Here is a 20,992-nt window from a genome sequence, read left to right as displayed (position 1 = left end):
GCAGCCTAGGAGGCGCCCTCAGTGACCCAAAGGAAAGTTAAGTTTGCAAAGGTAACTTCTTGCATTTTTCACTTAAGTAAGCAAATTCTTAGAGAGAAATGAAAGAAGACACAGCAACACTGACTCAACTCAAATAGGAATCGAAAGGAAGGTAGTAAGTAAGGGTGGGAAATCGATAATAATCTAGAAAGCCAAAGGGAAAAAAATTAAAGCAGCATGGTGTGCGTTACAAGTCTAGGCCTGCTAAAGCTCCCAGGGTGAACCCAGAGACCCTAGAAGGACATGTGCGGTCATCTATCATCCCTGAGAAGGACAGTGAAAGCAGCCAGGTGGCCAAGACAAGCTGTGGGTAAGAAACTGGAAAAGAATGACAAGATGGAGGAAGGAAAGCATGGGTTTAGAAGGAGATACAACTTGTATTTGGTTAGCATCTGCATTTGAGATCTTGGTCAGGTCGCAGCCACAGAAAAAAATAAAACCCTCATGGTATTCCTATAGGCTCTTACCTTTGGGCTCCTATAGAGGCAGGTTCTTGCTTTTTGAGGCAATAACTACATCAAATTTCATCATCTCAATCTTCAGGGATTGTTTTTTCTTCCTGGGGATTCTTTTTCTAAGGCCATAGGAGGTAAAGAGGAAGGATCAGCATGGGAGATGATGGGACAGGCAGGAGGAAGGCTATGAAAGTGCCCTGGGAGAGGCCACGCTCAACAACACGTGGACTTCATGACAGGACACATGTTGCTCCAGAGCTGTCAGGTTTTTTTCCGTGATTTCCAGATTCTTCCCTCCTCCCCCCTCATAAAACTGGCAAGCAGCTTCCCGCTTCCACTCCTTGTAAGCCAGTGTCTAGCCCTCAACTGTGTCCTTTCTTCAGAATGCCTTCTGGGAGGAGGTGAACAAGACGCTGGTTGAGGATGAGGATTAATTGGATCCGTTTGGAAACAGAGCATTTGCAGGGAGTCTCTGCTGGTTTTTAAGGCACCTGATCCTCACAGAAATAACTGTGTCCCCAAGGAAATCTTTCCTCAGGCCAGGAGGTAAATACAGTAAATTGTAAGAAATAGGAAAAGTAGAAAAATCTAGAAAGAAGATCAGTCACTCTCACCAGTCACCGAGTGGATTGACTAAGCAAAGAAATAGCAAGTCATGACTGGGTACATTTGAGCAGATGGAAGAGGGTTGAAATGATGCGTGGTGATGAGAAATCTGTCAAAGACAGTGACTTGGCAGATCTGGCGGGACAACATTGTTTTAGTCTGATTGCAGAATATGTCCCAAAGGACTCGAGCTGCATTTTAAGGAACTGTAAAGTATCTGATGTATACCCAGCCAGGCAACCACGTTCAGAAAGGTGGGAAATCCACCTGGGAAGGAACTGGAAGCTGACAAACCCAGCATTGTTGAGCGTATCCTTCTGTTCTGCACACACTTGGGAGGGAAGACTCCTTGAAGGCTGGCTGTCCTGTGGGAGAGAGGTGCTGCGTACACCTCCAGCAAGTGGTGAAAATGCAGCTACAAATAGGAGGGAAGAAGTGCATTGCTGTCAACAACTGAGCAGCCCTGAGAACTGGCACATGGATCATTTGTCCTGTCCATGCCAGAGTTTGCTGCCTCCAGTTCTATGAAGAAAGGACAGAAAAAGGGGATCCTGCCGATGAGCAAAGAGGTCAAAGTCAAAGAATTTAGCGTCTGCTCACTGCTGCAACCAATGAGCTATGTCTCCTCCAAGGGTCCCCAAACCGTTTCATGCCACGTGCTCTCCAGCTGGAGGAAAGCCACAACAAATCATTCTTCTGTACAGGAGTCCAGGATTTACAAGTCCAACTTCTGCTGTGGTCAGCCACTCCTAAGAAACAAGTTTGGCATCTAAGGAGCCATTTGTTAAGAACTTCATTTTCATAAGAATGCATTGAGTTGCATAGTGTATTAGAGTTTTTAAGCATTTTCATATACCTTAGCTCATATGGCAGCTTATGAAACAAGGTAAGTATTATTTGTGTAAATATAAAAAATATATATAATCATATAGGGTAACTAAGTGGCTTGCCCATGAATACTGGGCACTGCTTGGTCTCAGAGAATCTCAGGTGTCTAGGGCCAGTCTCTCACCTTTGACCCTATTTCAGGGTCACATCCCATTGAAGTACCTAATGTCACAGGAGACTCTAGCTTACCAGTCTTCAAGAATATATAAACCCACTTAAATCATAAAATTACAATATGCTTTGACTAATTCCACTTTCCAGTCAAAAAAAAAAATTGGAAAGGGAAAAAAGTAATCTATATGAAGAACTTTAGAGAAGTTACACTTAAAACTGAAAATTTTTTTTAAATTGTGGTAAAATATACATAACATAAAATGTAACATTTTTACCACCTTTAAATGGACAGTTCAGTGGCATTAAGTGTATTTGAGTTATTGTACGTCATCACCACCATCCATCCACAGAACTCTTCCATCTTCCTAAACTGAATGAAACTCTGAATCCATTAAAGACTCCTCCCCCCTCTTTCCTCTCCCCAGCTCCTGGCAACCACCATTCTATTTTCTGTATCTATGAATTTGATTACCCTAATTACCACATGTGAGTAGAATTGCACAATATTTGTCTTTTTGTGTCTGGATTATTTAACTCGGGCTGTCTTTAAGGTTTATCCATGTTATAGCACGTGTCAGAATGTTCTTCCTTTTTAAGGCTGAATATATTGTCTGTACATGCCACATTTTGTGTATCCACGTATTCATCAATGGACACATGGGTCGCATCCACATTTTGGCTGTTGAAAATAATGCTGCTGTGAACAGAAGTGTACAAATATTTGTTCCAGTTCCTGCTTTCAATTCTTTTGAACTGAGAGTTCCAGAAGTAGAGTTGCTAGATCATATGATTGTCTAACTTTAATTTTTTTTTGAAATTAATTAATTTTCCATTCCCTCTAGCAAGCACAAGAGTTCCAATTTCTCCATGTTTCCAAGCCTGTTGATGATGGCTAGGCTGGCTTTTGTGGTTCTTATTATGGTCACAAGATGCAAGAAACCATCTGGGAATTTTGAGGGATAAGATTATCATTCAAGGGACTTGGAGAGCACATGGCATGCTCAATGGCCACACAGCAAGGTCAGGGGTTGCAGGGACAATCTAGAGCTTTGCCTTTATTCAGGTCGAGTGTGGGGTACCTGGAGTTTCTCAGGTTCACTGTCAATTGGCTAATTTATTAATATAAAACCTAAGGGTAGGAACTAGGGAGTGAGAAGGGAGATGTGGGTTACTCAAGTGGTCAGTTCTCTAGGTTTTCCAGGGCTTTCTGAAAGGGGATCTTCCTGGGGGAGAGCAGCCTAGTTCTTTATCAGGGTGTTCTGCTAGCAGCTGTGTCATACAGCTGCCGATGTGTTCACTCAAGATGCTGACCCTGAAATGGATGCCCAGGCAATCAAAAGATTGATGCCAGGCACTTAACACTCCACTCTACATCCCTACCAACACTTGTTGTTTTGTTTTAAAATAATAGCCACTCTACTAGATTGAAGTTTAAAACTTAGATTTTAAGAAAGCCTCTGAAGGAAGTTATGGCTACCACAGGTTCACAATCCCTTATTTGAGATCCTTGGGACCGTACTGTGTTTCACGATTCAGACTTTTTTTTTAATTTTTAGAAGATCATCCCAGTGCATATACTATACATTATGTAATAATACTCCCAGTGGAGTCTGAGGCTGTAACTCACAATCAACCACATTAAATTTCTGCAGCAAGATGTATTACTATTCCCACTAAGTGGGATAAATGAGGACTCTGATTAGCCTCATTTCAGATCAGATCAAGTTTTGCTAGTAAGAGATCGCAGGAAAAGAAGAAAAAAACTTTGGAAATTTTTAAATTTTGGAACCGCAAATAAGAAATCTGGTACTTATATTAATATTATACTACTTAGATTAGTAAAACTCTTAAACTCACCTGAATGAATGAGTATGTAGCTTAGCATTAGAAATTGCTGGAGAGACATGTATTGAATGCAGCTCATTTGTGGCAACAAGCAGGACTGAATCTGCTTTTACCATTCTCTGCTCAGTGTGCCTTGAGGCAGGAGCAGTAGGAGGAAGCATATGTCACCTTAAAACAAACCCAGGCCAGCACCAGAGGACCCCATTCCTCCCCATTTCTGCCCCAGCTTCCACTTGGACTCCTGCCAACCCCACTGGGCACCACCGGGCTAACCTTCCTTGCAGGTGTCACTTCTCAGACTTTTACTGGCTTTCAAATTGCATTAAATCGTGAGAACTGTGTGTCCCTTCCTCCTACCGTGCAGCTCCTTCTGTCAGAGCAACTATCGGCATTAATGAGGTGATAAGAAATACAGAATACAGATAGGTTAACATGCCTGTCCTCCTGGCAAGCACATTTATCTAGCAACTGAATGGTGGCAATGACGGGCACTATGGCTGCCTAGGGGGAACCCTCTGTGGTGTCATGTGACAGAGGATGACAGAGGGTGTCAACTCTGCCACAGAGAGTCCCAACCAGAGCCTGCAGCCACTCACAAGGTTGAATGTGTAAGCCCCCCCCCCCGCTCCCCCCTGCACAGAATTCCTAAGGGACTCTTCCACCCTGATTATCTGTAACATGTGGATGCAATCAAGGAGGCCTATATCCACAATATGAAATTAGATGTTCGCTTAGTCCATTCAAGCTGCTATAACAAAGTGCCACATCTGGGTAGCTTATAAACAACATTTCTGGAGGCTGGAAGTTCCAGATCATCAGGGTGCCAGCATGGCCTGGGGAGAGCCCTCTTCAGGGTTGCAGATTTTTCATTGTGTCTTCACGTGGTATAAGGGCTGACCTGGCTCTCCTGGGGCCACTTTTATGAGCTCTGTCTTCATGACCTAATCCCCTCCCAGAGACCTTGGCTCCTGAAACCTTTCCCTTGGGCATTAGGTTTTCAACATGTAACTTGAAGGAAACACAAACATTTAGACCCTCACAGATGCAAAGAAAAAGAATTCTGCAAAACCGCTAAAGATCTAGCTCCTAGACCTACTCTTACAAAATAGAAGGTAACCAGTTTGGGGAAGCTGTGCTTGGCTGTTCATGGATGCCACCCACTTGCCACACTGAGCATGAAGCATTGACAAACCATGACACCCTGTTCGACCTTCCAATTTGTCCTCATTTCTGGGTTCTTCCTGCCCCGGGTAAATGGGCATCCAGCCTTGACCCTAGGCGATCTGTACCAAGATCCTACTTCCTTTCCACATCTCCCCAAACTGTAATGGTGCAAAAAATAGAATGCTGTCATGCCAAGAAGCTGGTGCAAAATATAATAAAGAATAGTATGGGCTCAAAGAGGCATCCATTTCTTCAGGACACGAGCATTATACAAAGAGATCAAACATGAGTCCTGGGCTTCTACAGATCCCTCAAGCTGCACTTTGGATATTCATAGATTTGGCCTCAGGATGTACCTCTGGAGTGACAAAATGGCCTTCTTCTTTTTCAACTGTGCTTTTGGTTTAAGTTTCCACATTGTCTCTAAAGTCACCCTTTGAATACACCGAAAGGAGAAAAGGTTCTTGAGGACACGGGTGCATTGTTACTTGTTTTTATTGTAAGTGGCTGAGCATCAGTAGGCACAGTTAGAGGCTGGGTTGATTTGGCAGTCTCTTATTGTTCCTGGATGCTCAGACTCCCAGGGGTAGCATTCCCATGTAAGCTATCGCAGTCAGCTTCTGATAAATGAGTCTCAGCTAGCCGTGCGGTGCGCACAGCATCTGAAAGAAACAAAGCCCTCCTCTGACCCAGCACAGGTACGGCTGCAGGAATCATTGTCCAAGATGTCGAGGGGCAACACCGGAAGCTGCAGGCACCTTTCAGCCACTCTCTACTCCTGTGTCAGCAAAGGCTAGCTTGCACTTGCTGCTGTTCATGCCAATGAGCTTTAGTGATTAAGCAGAGCTCGTGGAGCCCCGCACATATAATTGATGTCAATAATAGTCAGCCCAATGTCGTATTTTAGAAGTCAAGCCCAGAATCCAACAAGAATTTATTAATCTATCAGCTGCATTGAAAGCACAGAAGTTATGCTTTGCTGCAAAAATAAAGAGATATGGTGACACGACTTTTAAAGTTTTCGATTAGGGCATTGTTTTTAGGGCAGCAAATACTGTAAAGCTTTATGGAAAAGAATTTGCAATGCACTCTGTATGTTTTATTATTCATTATGTGGGGAACATTGTGAAGTAGATTTGGTTCAAGATATGGATGAAGACATGGAGCTCATTCAGAGAACCTCTGATTTAAAATGGATAAACCAATTCATATGCAAATATATCATGCATAAGATTTCAATAACTGAAAAATGACTTAAATATAAAAATCTCTCTGTGTGCTTCCATTTCTTCTTTTGAAGGCCGCTGGATAGAGAGCCTTAGGTTTCCAGAACTTGGAAAATGACCCGCAAGAAGGGGAAGAATTTTAAGCATAAGTATATCGTACAGGAATATGTAAATAGGAAGGACAAAATAGAGGAATGGAAAGTTTCTCAGCTTGCAAACCACAACAGTAGAAGCAGTAGGAGAATCATGATATAGCAATTAGGCAGGGCTGCCCCCTGCCTATCAGGTCCCTGCCCTAGGTGTCCTGATGCCCCTTGAGATCCACTCCTCATCCCTCCACTTGGGTCTGTGCCCTGAACAAGGATCTCTACAAACTGAATCACCCACGTCCTCAGGCCACAGGCCTCCAGTTGGCTTCAGCTAATGGGAGGCAGCATGTGGAGATAAGAAGGACGGACTAAAGAGGTCAGGGTATCATTCCCTCAACTCCCTCCCTGATGGGCCATCGTTTGACAGTTGCCATGTCATTTCGTTGCTCTCTGCAATTTCAACTCTTGTGCACACTGGTAACACCTCCTTCAACTCCAGCCTTCCTGCTATTGCCAGCCTTGGGGTTCTTTGCCACCCAGCTCTGGTTTCTGTGTTCACACCTTTGTAAGTTGTCTCTTCTTCAAACTCTCTTTATTACTTATTTGAGTGTGCCATCTGTTTCTTACCAGGACACAGACAAATATAGCACCTTTGTAAGAATTAGAAAGAGGCACCCAGATCGGTCTATGAGACTTCATTACACCGGTTGTCTCTGCATTGGTATGAATTGAAATTTTCTAAAAGAAAACAATTCCAAAAAAGAAAGAAAAAGAAAAACGTGTCCCTTTGGTGAATGGTGCCCTGCAGGTGCATCGCTTTGTGGGCACAGAATTCAAGCTGGATTTCAGCCCAGCTCCCTCCATCAGTGGATGACTTTGTACAGTGCACAAAATGCCCAGATGAATGTGGCAACCCTCCAAAAGGATGGGTAGATCCCTAAAAGCTGGAAAATATCTTCAAGAGAAAAGTGAAGGCTGACCTGGGTCTTTAAGGATATTTGAGACTTAAATTGGAAAGTGCATTGTGAGCAAGGAAAGCCTGTAGGACAGGAGAGTAGAAAATGTATACAGGCTGTGGATTCTGTAAGGCAAGGAGGGTCCCTTGAAGGGATTGTTGCAGCATAAGAAAGTAGAGATGGGGTGGAAATGGGCTTTGGTTGCTGAGCAATAAAACATGAACTGTCGTTTGTGGTCAACCAGACAGTATGGTGCACCATTTGGACACGTGGACTCTAAAACTAGACCTACTCGACTTAGACCATGGTTTCACCGCCCGTTAACTCCGTAACTTTCGCACAGCTACTCATCCTCACTCAGCCACAGTTTTCTCTTCTGCAAAATGGAGATAAAATAGCATGTAACTCTTAGATTTGCTAGGGGGCTGCATTTTAAAATACACGTGAAGTGCTTAGCACAGTGCCTGCTGATAATTGCCCAGTAGACATCAGCTACTATCACCAAAAGTTTTATCAGAAGAGTAATATGATGAAAGCAAGAGCTCGTGAAGATTACTCAGACTGTGTGTGCAGAATGCACTAGAAAGAAAGAGGCAGGCAGAGAAGTCAGTTTGAGGCTGTTATACTATCTGCCTTCCAGGAGGGCCACAAGAAATGAGACAGAAGAAGTAGGTGTAGAGAGCTCTGGGAGGAGAAGAGAAGGAAGGCTGCGAATGGGCAGGTCATGAGCATGCGGAGTCAGAGAGGCTCTAAGCACTTGTCTGAAGTCTGTTGTCTCCATTGGTATAAAAAAGCACATAGGCAGCTTGGGCAGTTGACATCAAGGGACTGACATTTTTAAATCTTAGTACAAGTAAAAGGAATGTGAATCTAAATCTGCCAATAAAAGAATTAAAGAACCATTAGATTTTGCCCTTCTGTTTTGCATAATATCAAATATTAGATCCAAGATTCTATTACAAAACAAAAACCCTATGGACACTTCAAACATTCCAGGGGTCACTGGTTATACCTCGACCTACCAAAGGTGTTTTTTTTAATATCCAGAAGTTTCTTCTGATTAAAGTCTGAGGTAAGGCCTCCTTGGTTGAGAGAGAGTATCCTCGTACCAGAGAATTCTCTAAGAGCATAATTAATTTACAAATTCAGTACTTAGCAAAATTAACCGGAGAGCTGAGGAAGCCAGCGAGCCCTGGACTTTAGTATCTTCCATTTGGGATAGAGGAGGAACATAATTTTAAGAAACAGGGACACGTGGGTGGCTCAGTGGTTGAGCATCTGCCTTTGGTTCAGGTTGTGATCCTGGGCTCCCGGGATTGAGTCTTACATTGGGTTCCCCGCGGGGAGCCTGCTTCTCCCTCTGCCTATGTCTCTGCCTCTCTCTGTGTTGTCTCTCATGAATAAATAAATAAAATCTTTTAAAAAAATTAAGAAAAAATTTCTGTAAGTCCCCAGTTAAACATTCATTTGTAGGCAAGCCTCCCGAAGAATTCAGTGCCATTTTAAAAATCACCCTGAAACCACTTTTTAGCCATAGCTCCCTATGAGAAAAGTTATTCCTTGTTTTCACTTTTCGGTCTTTTCTTGCAGGAATCTAGCTCATCTGTTGCTGACGTTCTGGCCCACTGCCCAGAGACAGCATGGCACAGTCTGGTACTGAGGCCTTTCCTGCCGTATGCTGATCTGTTCTCTTCACCTTGGCCTTTGCAGATACTTGCCTGAGATCATGAATGATGGGCTGACCAACCAGATCAACAACCCTGAGGTAGACGTGGACATCACACGACCTGACACTTTCATCAGGCAGCAGATCATGGCTTTACGTGTAATGACCAACAAACTAAAGAACGCGTACAATGGCAATGATGTCAACTTCCAGGACACAAGTAAGGAAGTCTTTACCAGTACCAGTAAACTCCACAGCGAAAAATAGGTTATACCATATTTTTTCTTCAAGGGCAGTGTGCATCTTTAATCTTGTGTCATGTTTACCCAATCTGCAGAGCAGCTTATAGTCCTTGGGACAGAGAGTTCTGATCCCACAAAGCTTAGGATTCTATTAAAACCATAACTGGTCTTGAGGAATAGTTTCAAGGTACTGTATTCAGCAATACCCAAGCTAACATTGAGTCTCATCTGCCAGTTGATCCATTAATGATAAAGCAGCAAAGTAATGTGTTCATCTTCTCCTTCCCCCATCATCATTGGCATCTGCCAAAACTCTTGTCCCCTCTTCCAACCACCAAAAGAAGAATTTCTGAAGATTTCCAAAACAGGGTGGGTTGGAATCCCTGTTTTATCCCTTATTGGCTGGGGTTGTATGCAAATTGTTTCTTGAGTCTTGGATTTCTTTTCTATAGAATAGGAAGCATTCAGGCCTCTGAGGGCGGGTCTTTGGGAGGTTGGTTTGCAGGTCTGTGAAGGAGCTAGGGTAGTATCTCAGGTGCTGTGTATTCAACTGTGTTCGCTCTCCCTCTATCCAGTCACTCACGTGCATGAGCCATAGACATTCGTATCTGAAATAGTGACAGAAATAGTGAAATGCTGGTGCCTTATGACACGTAACTAGTTTGTTAGCCATCACAAAATATCAGAAGTGATTGGAAAGACTGGTAAGTGAGCATTAAATGAAATTTGGGGTTTGTGTAAATGGTTTCAAGATGCCTAACTATACAAATGGGGGGGGGGTTGTTTTATTGTTTTTAAGGTTGTTGTTTTTTTTTTTTTTTTTTAAGATATGTGTCCTTACACAGAGTTCTTGGGAAAAGATTTCTTGAACATAAGCTGTGCAGTCGCCAGCGATTCTGTAATTTGGTCACTGAAGCAAAAGATGATGCTTGTGTGCTTGAATTAATGAGATAGAAAGAAACAAGTTACAGATGGAAGACATTAAGTCATCCAAGTCCTAGCCATTGTCCGACTGAGTTGTCCCCTGCAGAAAATTTTTAGTGCTTTATCCCATTTTAAGTAACTCAAAAATTAATTTTCTAAATGCAGGGTAATTGCCAACCCAGTAGACTTTATTGCAGTAAAGTTTCTAAGTGTCCTCTTAGAATTTCTCTTCCTCTTCACTAAATCTATTCTTTCCTTTTCAAAAGAGAACCTTCCCCAAGGTTTCAGCCTTTCTGCTTCTCCCCTGCTCATTCCTTAGCTTCGCTCCTTTGAATGCATCATCGTCCTCTCTATCTCATGAAATGCTTTATTATCTGGAGGACTATAGGAATAAATAATTCAAGATAATGTAAGAATTAGTTGAGGTTGGCCTTGTTTCTCTCTCCTCTCTGACCTAAAGAGGTTATATACATGTCAATCTGCAAGGCTTAGGGAATGTCCTTGAGGAGAGATAGTACTCCACTTCCCCTCACAAGAAAATAAAAATTAACAACAGTTAAGAGCATCACTTAGCTCTAACCCAAGCCCCATATTTGGTCCTCTATTTTAGGATAGTGTCTGTCATATAAACCATTATCACATCTTACAACCATCATCACCCTTCCTGCTTTTGACATTTAAAAAAAAAAAATCACCCCTTAAATTCCGGTGTTTCTGACTCCTTTTCAGAAAGAGATGGGCCATTATTTCTTTCAGCTGGAATCTCCTGTCATTATTTGCTTACCACAGTTTTAATATTCTAAATCACTTTAATAATATCTTTGTAAAGGTTATATTACTTCTTGTTCATAATACCAGTGTTAAGAACAATTCCCTTTGCAGTTCTGGTATCTCTGAATTTAATTAATGGGCATTTCTCCCTTTGTAAAGGCCACTAAAGATAAATCCGAGAAAATGTTAAGAACCTGGTATAGTGTATTCAAGTGATCTTACCTGGTATTTAGATGTCCTATTAAAAAAACAAAAAGCTGGGGGGGGGGGGGGGATGGTGGGGTGGCCCGGGTGGCGCAGGGGTTTAGCGCCACCTTCAGCCCAGGGTGTGATCCTGGAGTCCTGGGATCAAGTCCTATATCAGGCTCCCTGGAGCCTGCAAGCATGGAGCCTGCTTCTCCCTCTGCCTGTGTCTCTGCCTCTGTGTGTGTGTGTGTGTGTGTGTGTGTCTAATGAATAAATAAATAAAATCTTAAAAAAAAAAAAAAGAATAAAAGAATCGTACTGAGTTGTGCCTTGCTTACTCAGGGGGACATGAGAAGAGTCCCTGCGTTACTTTGGCTTCACTTATGTAGCATCTAGCAGCCAAGATGGTGCCAGTAATGTCAGGCGCAGCTCAACAAGCACATCCTTGGTTCAGGCCAACAGGGAGGAATTTAGGTCTATTGAATGAATCTTTGAGCAAGTGGGGAAAATAGTAAATTTCATTGCCGACTTTACAGTTTCCTGAGTCCTCCCAGGCACATCATCTCACTAATACCCCCTAACGATTCTGTGAAACAGATATGAATATTCTCATTTTTACAGCTGAAGAAGCAGAGCCACAGTGAGATTAACTGGCTTGCCCTCATTCACTTAAAAAACGGCAGCTTAAATTCTAGGTCCTCTTTGCTGGAGGAACCATGTTTTGTTTTGTTTTGTTTTTCCATCAGGCATCATTGCAAGCACTGGGTTTGGTGCCTCTTTCACCCATTTCACCAGGGTGGCTTCACACATATTCTGCATTTAAATGTTCTTGTATCTCTTGAAATGAGGAAACTGACAGAAGTTGAAGAAACTTCCTAAGGCACATTTAATTATTCAACAAGTATTTATTGTGCACCTGCTGCATGCTAGGGACCATTAAAGGCAATGGGGATACAGAAGTGAATGGTAGGCACCACACAAAGTCTCTACCATCCACAAGAAAACAAGCAAGTTAATAATGCAATTGCAAACGTGCCAAGTACTTTCACACAGATGGAAATTGATGGAGACTGAACCGGGACCCAGGTCTGAGACACAGGGTTGATGCAACAGGAAGGAAGCAAGTGATGACAGGTGAGACTAGAGCAGGCCCAGAAGGTATGGCAGACAAGTGAGAGGATGCCATGCCAACACAACATACGAGATGGGAGCCCTGGTGTTGGTTTCAAATGGGGAATGGTGCACCTTTTCTGTAAAGAAAGATATTACATATGTTCAGTTTTAAAAGCCATATATGAAGGCAGAATGAGATGATGCATCAGCAAAGGGGGTGACTGTGTTCCAATATAACCTCATACATGGACACTGAGGTTTACATTTTGCACACGCCCTACCCACACGTCACAAAACACTATTCTTCGTTTGATTTTTTTTTTTTTCAAAATCCCTTACAAGGGTATGGTGAGAAAAATGGCCCTAAGGTACAAAAAGAGCGAGGGATGGACGTTCTTAAGGCAATTTAAACATTAGCCAAGAAATAACCTTTCCAATGCCAACATGGTGGGTATGGTGCCTTCTCTGGTCTAGAATCCATACCTTTCCTAAGCTGAGTAACTGGATGTCAGTTAACACTGTGCCTCAAACATCTATTTTGATTTGTCTCATCACAAACCCATGGGGTTGGGTAATGTATTTTTCCACCACCAGACCCAAATCTGGTGTGTGGCCCCACTTCTTCCAAGTTGATGGTCTAACTCTCTTTTTCAATCTGCCCACCGCAGGCGATGAATCCAGCGGCTCGGGGAGTGGCAGTGGGTGCATGGATGACGTGTGTCCTACGGAGTTCGAGTTTGTCACCACAGAGGCTCCCGCAGTGGACCCCGACCGGAGAGAAGTGGACTCTTCAGCAGCCCAGCTCGGCCACTCCCTGCTCTCAGGATCCCTCGCCTGCATCGTCCTGGCACTGCAGAGACTGTGCAGATAATCCTGGGTTTTTGGTCCGATGAAACTGCATTTTAGCTATTTGAATGGCCAACTCACTTCTTTTCTTACACTCTTGGACAATGGACCATGCCACAAAAACTAAACCGTTTTCTATGAGAAGAGAGCAGTACTGCACTCTGTCTCCCTTTCTGTTTGCCCAAAGAGTACCGGGTGCCAGACTGGACTGCTTCCTTTTTCCTTCAGCTATCTATGGGGACTTTGTTTATTCTAGAGAATTCTTACTCAAATCTTTCTTACCAGGAGATTTTCTTACCTTCATTTGCTTTTATGCTGCAGAAGTAAAGGAATCTCACGTTGTGAGTTTTTTTTCCCCCCATTTAAAAAAAAAAAAAAGGCAGGAAGAAAATAATTTTCCTTGTAAAATCAGGCCAAACCCCAAGACAACTGCATTTTCAACAAAAAAGCAAACAAGAGCAAAAAATAAAAGAGCTTTAGAGCTGGAAGTTCAGCGTTGCCAGCCGACTCCCAGTGTAAGCTTTTCTCTGATAAATCGGGTTTACAAAAATGCTTTGGGGGAGAAAGTTCAAAACTTTTTTTTTAATGTGGTGAAAATACAGTGTTGTCTTGGCGGTATCGTCTTGCACTCTATCCACACACTACCAAACTGATTTGGGGGTACTGATACTAAATTTAGATTCCATCTTTACTAGGAGAGTGAAATTGCCACCACCCAGCACCTCTCTCTCACCTTGCCCAATTTCAGTTTCAACGATGGCACCATTTTCCTTAATTCTCTTAATGTTTGTCCACTGGATGCAATTGGCACGGATTTTTCTCTTCATCTCCAGTTGCTAGTGGACGCTCTCATCAATTCATTCTCCTCAAGGGTCTGAATTGAAAATTATCTTCAGTGACACCATAGTTTTGCTTTAGCCACAGGTTTGACATTATTTTGAGGTTTCTGCCTCTGTGCTCATTACCCTCCCAAAATAAGAGTTCTTTTAATGAACTTCTAAGCAATTAGATCCATAAGTGAGTTTTCATTTTTAATGGTTTGCTTTGTGTCAGTTGGTTTCTGCATCACAAGGGCATTCTCTTACAAAATAACTCACAACAAAAAAAAGTCAAGACAAAAAAAAATATATATATAGTATTGACATGGAGATTTCTTTCACTTTTTTAGTCTTAGTATGATCATCTATTTTTATATCTCTATATATATAAATCACAGATTTTAACTTCTTAATTCCAAGCTCAGGGTTGACACACCTTTGTAACGAAAATGTTTTGTCAACCAGCTCTTCTTGTTTTGTGCTGCTCAGAGAAGGGATTCCTCAACGATCTGTGAGCACCAAGAATCAAGAAAGAGAACTTTTTACGTATCTAACTGTCCGTTTATTAAAAGTTTGCCAGGGCACACCCTTTTTGCATGAGCGTGCTTTGTCCTGGGTGCTCCAGACAGCACCGGGCTCATGGGGAGAGCCACGGGTGTGCAGGAACTGTCCTGGTGTTGGAAACCGTATACATAAAGAATGTGGTATACATGCAAAACCATTGCTTTCATGTACACCTTCAGCCTGGGATTCCTGCTTGGCACTTGGACATATGACCTAACTCGAGAGGCCACTTTAAAGCCACAAGCCTAACTGACCCTCCAAGTGTACCAAAGCCAGGCCCTATGCTCCCCATGTTAGAGAGAAGCAAAATAAACCAAACTGGGGCTTTATTCTTGTTGGCTATCCATGTGTTTCCTTGGTTTTTATGATGATCTGGGGTTGGGAAAAGTAGTGTTTCAAGACACCATAGTATGCCAGTCACATTTTATTTAACCCATTGGCAGAAATGGCACGTAAATGGTATTTTTCGATCTTCACTCTCATCAAAATTATAATTAGTTATTGATTTAGTCATCACCTTTAAGTAGAACACATGCGGCACAATAGTATTAAGTATATTTGAGCACTTTTGCAAAACTGCAAAGTATTTAGAAGCATCTATTGCTATTTTATGCCTAATGAAGTATAAAAAGTAGGATTCTGAGAGACTTTGTGGCATCTTTTCATTTAAATCTCTATGAAAGTAACACCTAATCTAATTCAGGATTGCATACTTCTAGAAAACCATCCATTTCACTGCCAAACTTCGGCTTCCTATCACCAATGACACAGAAAACATGTCTATGAAGGACCAATCATTTATGTTGCCCATTTCATTGTATGCTCAGAAATCAGTATTGTCTTTCCCCGGTAATTAAGGTGCAATACAAATTAAATCCCTCTTGATTTTCCAGAATATTGGAGTAATAACTTGTTTTTATGGCTTTAAACTCTTAAGTCTTTCCTTTTTTCAATATTTCTGTATTGTCTTCTATGAAATAGATCAAAATGCCTCGTTTCCTCTGTGCTCTCACCCCAAAAGGTTTTGTGCATGTGTATGAATACACATTATATTAATGAATGTGAACCCATGTTCTGTACACACTAAATGCCCAGATAATATAGAAACGCCTGCTTCATTTGTTTTGACACCTTCATGATCGGTATTATTCATAGTGGTGAGATACAGTGATCCCCCACGAGCCAGGCAGAGAGCTGAGATGACTGTCAGTTACTGATGCCACAACACTCGTCCCCTGCATGGATGTGGTCAAAATAGTCTTCAAATCGTGCTTCCTAGTTTTTATCATCATCCGACTCTGTCATATGATTTTCAGACCAATTTAACATGAGACCTGTTTTTCTGTCCTAAGGGAGTTTAATCTCATTATCCCATTTCAGTAAGGATTTCAGCATTCCTCCCTCTCTCCTCTGCCCCCTGCCACATTAATTTCTCTTGTCTCGACATAGTGCTAGGGGAAGAAACGATGCCCCAGCATTTCTCTCGCTCTGCCCTCATTTGTTCTGGTGTCCCCAAAATTCTGCAATCACATCACCACCTCTGTTAGGAGTAGGGAGGATTGGGCTTACTGAAGTCTGACACTAGAAATTACTGGGTGATGCTCATGACCGCAAACACTTAGCTTATTGAAGTGCCTCTCTTTACATGTTCTTTAGTTATAATATGTATTTTTCTAACAGAAATACACGTCTGTAATTGGTGTATATTATACTTTGTATATGTTAGAACAAAAGCTAAACAGAGGCTAAAGTCTTTAGCAGAGAAGAACGAATTGCCGAGTCATGAATTGGCGCTCTGCTGACGGTTCTGTACTGAAGGGTAGCCGTGACAGCCTTCTGTCACTTGAATGAAGATCAAGTCCCTACCTTGATGACAGCCACCTGAGAACACCATTAGCACTGGCAATCGGACTCCCTTACGCTGACTTACCCAGCGAAGTAACTGGTATTACCGGCTTTCATTGTAAGGGATTGAAAATACTACTTGGTCGACACTGAAAAACACTATGAAGTAGTAATTATACAAGTAACGTTCTATAACTCAAACATGTTGAAAATATTATTGGACACAGAACCCTGATATTTAATTTATATTCCCTGCTGCAGACGTTAGCCTACTTTAACGCTTTAGCCATTACATACATGTTTTGGCTACACACTGAACACCAACTAAAGTCCCCAAGGAGGAATAAAAACTGAGCAAATTCCTGAGTTGTGATTCTTTTATTGCTTCTCTTTGCAAGGCTAATTATCAGGTGGTTTGATTTAAAGGTGGAAGTGTTAGCAAATGTAAGTTTTGACTGATCCAAAACTTGCAGGAATACGAACTCCCCTTTATTTACTTACTGTCACTAATAGACCTGACTTCTAACCTACAAGAGGATGGGGGAGAGCAGTTCGGCTTTGCCAAGAGAAGAGTAAAGGAGCCCGTAACTTCTACATTTGCAAAGTGTTTCTCCTTGGTGGAGACATTAGCCAGTGTTTAGTTTCAGGCCAAGTTATACAAATAGAGTATTGATTTGTATGCATTCTGGAGCCTTGCTACATCACGGTTTGCTATGGCGTGGGACTCAGGCTAGCCTGGGGCTATTTGAACCTCATTCAAAGTTGAATAGTTACTGGAATCTTTGACATTGCCTTGTGATGAGGTACTTCCATTGAGAAGACACCTTGAAGATGGAGAACAGTGAGGTCTCTGTGTGCATATGCATAATATATATGCAGGACAAATGTGTGCACCAATCAAACCTGAAATTTTATGTGACTGTCAAATGAATATTACTTGGGTTAAGATTTTTCATTTCTGATTTGGATAGAAAATTGCTATTAATCTTGTATTAAAATAGTTTTTAAAAATCTACCAGTGCCCTTGCTGCATTGTCTTAATTTTTGTCATAGTCTAAATTTCAGAGGTTTCGAATTTCTTTTTGCTTGAGACCTTTTTAGAAACCGCAATATTAAAAGAAAGAAAAAGAACCATAGATTAAATCAGCACCACTCATCTAAATATACTTGGCTTTTGAAATCATGAACTTTTAGAACTTTGGAACATTGAAGAGCTTTCCAAATGTGTACAGAAGATACTGTATCTCTCTCCTTTTGTATTGGTTTCTTCTTTAAGATAAAATTTAGTGGTTTGAGAACTGATGTCAGTACTTCAGCAATGAGGTGAGAAAAATAAGATAATATGTGAAAAGACTAACCATTTCCAAATTTAGCAACTGCATTGATTTTTATATTTCTGAAAGTTTCCATGCTATCAGGAATGCTAAATGTTGTATAACATGCTAAAGATTCATTTAACAGATATTTATTAAACTCCTACTCTGTGCTAAACCTGCTCTAGGTGCTGATCACTGGTTGTCAAAACCACCAGTTACTCACTTTTTACAATTAACCATGATTACTACAAATATAACGTTTATTCCAAGAATGCTCTTTTAAATAAAGGAAACCATATAAATAAAGTTCTCAAGACTACAATGTTTAAACATAAGCAGTATTATAATTTAGTTCACATTATTACTATTTTGGTTTCTAATGAGAAAAGCAATTTCTTCAAAAGATTTAAGAAACTTTAGGAGAATTCCATATATAAAAGCAGAATATAACAACTTTTATTTGGAATTAAACTGAACGCAATTTCATGGAAAGGAAAAACATTGAAACAGTTTTGGGGGAAAACATTTAAAACCACAGAGACTTTTATCAGGTAACAATATTTATTTTAATTTGCTCTTTGGATAAATGGTCTGAGGTATAGTTAAAGCATACTCACAAATATGAAGGATGGCATTGATTTTTTAAAATATCAACTTGTAAAGTAGTGACAATTAGACCTGAATTATTGTTTCCAGCTCAAGAGCTAGAAAGATACACCCACAAGTTTGTCTATTCAGGCCGACGTTCACAATTCATTTAGTGTAGATGCATTTCCATTCCATAGACATATTTATTTGTTTATGTAAGCAAGTGGCCAGACATATTTTGTTGGCTTATAAATGGGGCACACAGCATAGCCAGGAGGAACTAGATGCCTGCCTTTATAGCTTGCTTAAGAAGTTTATTCTCTTGCATACCTCGAAACATAAAGGAGAGCAAGAAAATGGACATTTTTACCCTCTGAGTGCTCACGTTCGGAGAGAAGCAAAAAGACGAACAAACTGATTCAAGGCAAGTGTTAGAATATTTACCTTAAATAAAGCCATATGCTCTTCAATAGGAAAGAGTGTCTGGGGATTTTTAAAATAAAGGAAAAATTTGATGTAGGCAATAATAGTAATCCATTCTTTCAAATGATACGTAATGAACAATGCATCCTGTGTCAGACACAGCTCTGGGTGCCAGACCAAGGCACCAAGATTTCTGCTTTCAGACAGCTTACATCCTAGTAAGGGAGAGAGAGACAACGCATAAGTAAATAAAAAACAAGATGACATCAGAAAGCAGAGGTGCCACAAAGGAACTAAAATAGGAAAAGGGGTCATGACTAAGGAGCAGACTCTCTCCAGGAGAGGCTCCCCAGGTGATCCTCAAGCTGTGATCTCATAATAGGAGGGAGACAGCCATGCAGACCCGGTACAGAGAGTTCCAGGCAGAGGACAAGCAAATACAAAGATCTCTGTCCAGGAATGATCTTTAGGTCCTCCTGTGTGGTTGGGAATTAGTAAGTGAGCTGTTGGGTGGTGGGAGATGGTTGAAGAGCTAAATGACAGCCATGTAAGCCAAATGGCCAAAGTCACAGTCCTTTACCACCTGGTAAAGCTGGAGCCCTAAAAGGATCCATCCCTGCAGCAGCAGCCCTACTTGTGGTACCTAGGAGTATTTTAAGACACTTTTACCAAGGAACTATGCTAAGATCTTTATGTATTTGATCTTTATAGGATTTCTATGATGCAAGAATAATGCTCATTTTATACTGAATAAAATGAATCACAGCAAGCTTGATTAACTTGCCTAGTCACATAGGTGAGGCCATAGGAACTAAAATCTATAATAACTAGGGAGAAAAGTGGCAGTATGTAAGGATAATTTGTTTTTTTTTAAATATAAGTACAAGAAAATTATCCAAGGGTGTTCTGAGAATTGGCAGCAAGTGTGCGAACAGGAATCCATAGGTGTTTACTCACACAGAGGGTATATATTAAAATTTTATTCTGAGATGAAGTGCCATTTAGGTGCATTCTGTTTTTTGTTGTTATTTTTCAAAATGAGAATCCAAAGTAAATAAACTACTGAGTCCCGGGTTCTTGCATAGTTTTAAACTTAAACCCAGTGTGAACCAAAGTTTGATGCCTCGAGAGGAACCTGTGAGTCAAATCTGCTTTCCCTTTGTCATTTTGGTTCACATGTCATACTCACAGGAAGCAAATCTTCCATGTCCAATTCCCAGCGATTTCTCCCATACGTTACAATGTCTATCATTCATTTATCTGTTCAGATGGTCAAGTGGACCCCAAACAAATCAAAACAATCCAAAAATAGTCCGTTCAAGGAGACAACCAGTTTGACTGCTTTGTTGACTAAACTGACGGTTACAACATCTTGTGAAGACTATGACATTGAAGATCCAAACAAATCAAAGTCCTGGTGATCATTTTCACAGTTAAAATAAAGACCAAAGTGCAGAGCACCCTTGTGCCTCTCTTCTTCTTTTATTGTTGGATTGTGCCTCACACTACTGCCCTCCTTACCTGAGCAAACCAGGGGTACTGATTACAGATTTTTATCCCTCTTAAAATGCTACTTTTGACACATTTCATAAAGCTAGTGAATATCGAATCAGAGAAAGGTTTGTCTACAAAACTCTGTTTCTCTTTCAAGATATAAAATGCCTTATTCTTACACAAAGCACTTGACCCCAAAGGGAGCTTTAAATTTATTCTCTTTCAGAATCTTTTCTCTGCCTCCATGAAGTAGGCAGGAATTACTACCCTTATTTTACAGATCAGAGAAGCTACCATAGTCTCCTTAGAACGTCTACTCTCTCCCTTTTTTCTTTTACTTTGTTCCATACCTAGTCCACCCAAATCTTAAAAGATCTGATGTAAATCATTTGGGCTTTTATCAATCTCTTGCTAATTTATAGAACCAGCCCAGTAGCTCAGCCACAGAACCCAAGTCTGGTAGAATGATACCCTAACAGTCTTCCAATTCATTTCTGGTCTTGACTCACATATTGTGAATTAGCACAAACTGAGTTCCTGTACGTGAAAGATTAGATGTCCCCAAATTATATTAAGCCAAAGAAATGTCGCCGGAATGGCTTTATTAAAAACTTGTTAGTGACATAGTACTGATTTTATTGGTTTTTATTTGAACCATTGCATGACAATGAGCATGTTAAGGCTACTTTCTATACCAAAATAAACCCAGGTTCTATGCATTTGTTTGTTTTTGATCTTGAGAGTCTCTATTTTCTTTTTTAATGTAAAACAGAAAATTTTATATTGAGTAGTATGTCTATAGAGAGCATGAGCC

General features: G+C 41.0%; 1 protein-coding gene across 2 annotated transcripts in view; it reads left to right on the top strand.

Annotated features, from left to right (window-relative positions):
* The window catches only part of GPC6 (glypican 6), a 1,085,955-nt gene extending 1,068,583 nt beyond the window's left edge, over nt 1-17,372 (top strand). For both annotated transcript variants that reach the window (XM_077855187.1, XM_077855188.1), the window contains 2 exons: nt 9,093-9,268; nt 12,953-17,372. In XM_077855187.1, coding sequence (XP_077711313.1) covers nt 9,093-9,268; nt 12,953-13,155 — 379 coding nt within the window. In that variant the 3' untranslated portion in view covers nt 13,156-17,372. The remainder of the gene's footprint in view (nt 1-9,092; nt 9,269-12,952) is intronic.
* The last annotated feature ends 3,620 nt before the right edge of the window (nt 17,373-20,992 follow it).

Source organism: Canis aureus, chromosome 17 (genome assembly GCF_053574225.1).
Source record: "Canis aureus isolate CA01 chromosome 17, VMU_Caureus_v.1.0, whole genome shotgun sequence".
Taxonomy (NCBI): domain Eukaryota; kingdom Metazoa; phylum Chordata; class Mammalia; order Carnivora; family Canidae; genus Canis; species Canis aureus.
The sequence above is the reverse complement of the archived record's forward strand: the minus strand, read 5'-3'. Positions and strand labels throughout refer to the sequence as shown.